Source organism: Ursus maritimus (assembly GCF_017311325.1).
Source record: "Ursus maritimus isolate PB19 chromosome X unlocalized genomic scaffold, ASM1731132v1 scaffold_X1, whole genome shotgun sequence".
Lineage (NCBI taxonomy): Eukaryota > Metazoa > Chordata > Mammalia > Carnivora > Ursidae > Ursus > Ursus maritimus.
In genome coordinates this window covers 39988032-39992778 of record NW_024423319.1, presented here as the reverse complement: position 1 = coordinate 39992778, position 4747 = coordinate 39988032, and the positions used below count along the sequence as shown (strand labels likewise).

Genomic DNA, 4747 nt, shown 5'->3' with positions numbered 1-4747 from the left:
CGAGAAGGAAACAGCCGGCATTTCCTTGTGACTCACCAAGCCGGAGAGTTATTTTCCTGGGACAGAATTGAACAGGGAGGCACGTGTGTCATTTAGAGTTTCCATCTTCGCTATTGTTCCAGGGAGTCCTTAAACAGGTCAGATAACAAAGGGAGCAGGAAGAAGGGTGTGGCGGGCGGTCTGTTTCTTGACCTCGTTTAAAATGTCTGCCTGGTGACGGGTGGAAGTGACCTAAAGGAAGTGCCTGATGAGGGAGCTGGCACTATTTTGGTTTGGGTTCGCTGAGAATGTCCATTCGGTGATGAAGGAATCCTTAAATTAGTTGTCTCAGGAGGCCACTTCATTAAGAACCTTCCGGTCATCTTCGTTGAAGCCCTCGAGTCTTGCTTTCTTAAGCCATGTGCGTGCTTCCCAGTGGGCATCTGGAGGATGACCTCTGCTGGGTGCCTGTGCAGGCACTTGGGTGAAAGCCGGGTTTGACCTGGGGATGAGGGAGGAAAAGGACCCCTTGGATGATATCGTACCTGCTGAGCTCGTTGGCTTGGCTCCCTGAGATTCCCTCCTCCCCCCAGTGCAGCCTCACGCATCCTGCTGCAGTTGCCAGAGCAGACGGTGGCATTGGGGGGGAAGGTCTGGGGAGGTTTTAGGGCTTTGAGGCCTTCTCTTCACCTGCTTTTCCTGGGGAGTATCATAATTCCAGTTTTACAGATGAAGAGATTGAGGCTCAAGAAGTCAGGTGACTTGCCCAGGGTCAAACAGCCAAGAAAAAGCATGGATTGGGGAATAGAAGAAGGCAGGCCTCCCGACTCCTTGTCCAGTGATGTCTCTACAGTCCTCATCTGGCTCGGAGCAGATCCGTTCCCTTTAACTTCCGTGTATACAAATCACAGCAAGGTGATTCTCCCGGAAGTGAATTTTGTGGGAAGCCAATGAGGAAGACATAAAACCCCACAGTCAGCAGTCTCGGTTGTTTGAACAGAAAAGCAAACAGCGGGGAGAATTTGGAAATCGATCTTGCAGCTCAGATACATTCAAAGATGTAATTTTGTAAAGAAGCATTTTGGAATGCTTCCTGTCCACTTACTTCATAGTTAAGGTGAAGTGCTCACTTATCAGTGTCATCAGTCAATATTTAGTGGTACTTAGCAGCCAGCTAATCAGGATTTCCCCAGACTCGGACAATTCGGTAGCAAATGGAAAAAGAAGAAAAGTTGGATGTGGTTCACCTTCTGAAGACTGTGCTGGCTACGAAGTTTAAACTTCGGTTTCAGAACTATTAGACGCAAAGAGATCAGAACACTATGGAGATAATGGCCTTTAACTTCAAGAATACTTCAGTCGTGAAGTTATTAAACTCTCTTTAAGACTTCAGGAGAGAAATTCATGTATCAGAAGCCAAGTAAGACCCAGAGAGCTGTCCCATGGGACAGAGTTCCTAGAGCTGAGGGAATGGGAGAAACACATCCTGTCTACAGCAGTCATTATGGAGAATTTTTGCAGTTGTCCCAAGTCCTGGGATAAGCAGGCTCTGCGGCACTTGGGGGGCCATGCCTGAGGCACAGAGGGGATTCCTATAGACGTGATTATTTGGGTTTTGGTCACAAAGAAACCTTGAACACTTGATAGCAAAGGTATTTGTTTTTCCAAAGGTCAGTGTGAACTTTTTCAAGGTTGTGTAAAAGTGGCAGCGTGCCATTGTTTTCTTGAGCTTCCTTAGTTGTGAATTGTGTCTATTCCCCTGCGCACTGTTGTGTGTCTGAATAGCACTTCCCCCATGAGACTCTTTTGGCAACGCTGCCAAAATGTACGGACCGAAGTCGTTGCTGTCTGTGTGGTGATGAGACAGTATGGCGACAGGGTGATATAAGGATATACTTCCGGGTTTTGTGGCAACCTCCTGCTCTTGGAGTAGCTGACCAGAAACGCCTTTTCTGACCTTGTTTTTATGTAATATTTATCTAGCTTCAGCCCTTGGGCTTAGTCAATTCCTTGGTCAGCTCGTTGTTTTGCTTTTACTTTACACCCACTGAGGCTTTGAAAGTAATGTCTCCAGATGTCTTTTTCATCAAAATTGAAGTTACTTAGGAATGTTCTAACTCGACGGCCCCTGCCTTCTAGCTGCAACTCTTCTAGCTGTAACCTCGTAGTTACAGTAAGAGTGCGGAAAGGTAATAAGTAGTTATAAAAATGACTTTAATTCATTTTTTTCCTACAAAGACTGGAACTGGGAGAAACAAAAAGAACAACCCAAAGAATACCAACGGATCCTCCAGTGCTTCTTAGATCGAAAGGACTGTTGCTACTCTATCCATCAAATGGGTAAGGTCACATCGGTAGTTTTAAGGCAATGTTTGTACCTGCTGCTTTCATCCCCTGCCTTATATGTGGCTCTGCGAAGTTGTCTATCTGCTTAATTATTTATGCAAAAAATTAGGAGCTTGTGGAATGCTGAAAGAACTTTTGCTAACGTCTTTTTTTTTTCCACATAAAAACAGCACAAATGGGTGTAGGAGAAGGGAAATCAATTGGCGAATGGTTTGGACCAAATACAGTTGCACAGGTGTTAAAGTAAGTAAGAGTCTGGCGTCTGCCTTGCTGTACTGTCTCCTATGCCACCCCCTTCTGCCAACTCAGTGTCCCCTCAGTCTAGCTCTTCTTGCCACCCCACTGAGCTGCCAAACATCTGTACCATTTTGCTCAGACAGTTCTTTGAGATGGGCGCGTGCAGACATCTGTTCTGGTAGATCAGAGTTGTTTTCGTTGGTACCGGTAGATGGGGAAGCACCTCGGACTCATTCAGTATCTGTTCCCTCTCCAGGCTGGTTTTCACCTTCCAGGGAACCATCAGCCTGAGGGTCTCTTTGAAGCCAAAAGGCTAATAATACTAAGTGGCCGAGGCTGAGCCAGCCTAGGCAAGACCTGGACTCCCAGCCTGTAGAGTTTGAAAGGCCTCATTCATTCATTCCTTCATTATTTACTGAGTGGCTCTACCGTGCTAAGTGCTGGGTATACGGAAATAAACTAGACACAGTCCTTGCCTCGGGGAGCTCACTACCTATGGGAGGAGACCAACTCCAAGGGAGTCTTGGGATCCATTTATCATCTCTTAGCAGACTCCAAGTACCCCAGCATGGTACTTTTGCTGTGGGTCTGTTAAAACGCAGAATTCACCCCCCCCCCCAGCAAGAGGCAAGGTGGAGGCTCTAAGACTGACGTTTCAGAAGTGAATGGGGTGAGTGGCATCAGCGCCTACACCTGCAGGCCTCCTCACCTGTTGTCCCTCTCCTTCCCGACGCCTGCCACTGAACGCAAGCTCCCGAAGGGCAGAGATTGTATTTGTCTCATTCACTTCCTTAATGCCAGCACATAAAACTTCCTGGCACACACAGGGGCTCGTAAATACTTGAAGGATGAGTGAAGACGGCATCCAGAATCTGGGGCCGGATTTAGGCATCAGAAGGTTAAAACCATCTGGACTCCTTGGGTGTAGCTTGCTTCTTCAACTCCTGGGCTCTCCGGAGGATGATGGTGGGACCCACTCCATGGAAAGTACCGAGGGGGCCCTGTTTCAGTTATTAGCCAGTCTTCACTGAAGCAGAATGCTCTGGAAATGTGCTCATGAGGGGAGTAGGCTGGATTTCCCAGGGACCCAAGTGAAGTCGGTATCTTGGCTTTACTCCTTGCTAATGGTACCACCCCTCTGAGACCACTTTCTTGCCTTGGCCCATAGTTCCTTTGGGGGTGCATGGTTGATTTTGCTGACGGAAGATCTGGCAGTATTTCGGGAGCCAGTGTGGGAACCCAGGGTAGACCGTGTAGAAGATGAATCAGAAGGGCCGTTGCCGGGCCCCAAACCCAGCCTGAAATGGTTGGCTTTTTACATGACGTCTCTCAGAATTTGCTTCTTTATTCTAAATTTTGAAGTTCTCAACAACAGAGAAATGGAAACATACATTTTTTAATGATTTTTTATTATATTATGTTAGTCACCATACAGTACATCCCCGGTTTCCGATGTAAAGCTCGATGATTCATTAGTTGCGTATAACACCCAGTGCACCATGCAATACGTGCCCTCCTTACTACCCATCACCGGTCTATCCCATTCCCCCACCCCCCTCCCCTCTGAGGCCCTCAGTTTGGGAAACATACATTTTTAAAAGAATTTAAGTGGGCCCTAATTCATTGTGATTGCTACCATTAACAACAGAGTATTAGTATATCAGGGAAAGGTCCTACATCAGACGAAATGAAATGAAAGTGTAATGGTAATTAACCTCTTCCTGGGAGCTACCTTGGTCAGGAAAAGAATTTTTTTTTCTTTTGTCCAGCAAGACTGGTCTTTACCCAAGATTCCCAGAAGTACCCAGGTTAAACGTGCCCTCTTTCAGATGGGCTAGAGGGAAACAGAACGGAGATATGGTCATGGTGCTTTACTCAGAGCCCAGATGATCTCTCTGTGAAAAGGTTTTCTTTCTAACCCCTTCTGAAGTCACACAATTCAGCATGCTGTCTCTCTTCAGCTGTTGACCAGCGAGGCCCCACCCCAAGGCCACCTGCAGCCCGAGTTTCTTGAACAGCGTTTGCACTGCACATGGGGAGGGGTGTAAGAGAGCGCTCTCTCTCTGCATTTTTCTGGGTCTTATTCTCCATATTATCCATGCTCCCAAATATGTGTGTGTATGTGTGTATATTTATATTTATTTATATTTTTATAACAGTTTCCTTTTTTTGAAAAAAAAAAAAA

General features: G+C 46.5%; 1 protein-coding gene across 2 annotated transcripts in view; it reads left to right on the top strand.

The window, feature by feature from the left end:
• ATG4A (autophagy related 4A cysteine peptidase) overlaps positions 1–4747 on the top strand; it is a 53917-nt gene that overhangs the window by 37612 nt on the left and 11558 nt on the right. For both annotated transcript variants that reach the window (XM_040629287.1, XM_040629281.1), the window contains exons 5-6: positions 2218–2319; positions 2496–2568. In XM_040629287.1, the coding sequence (XP_040485221.1) occupies positions 2218–2319; positions 2496–2568 (175 nt within the window). The remainder of the gene's footprint in view (positions 1–2217; positions 2320–2495; positions 2569–4747) is intronic.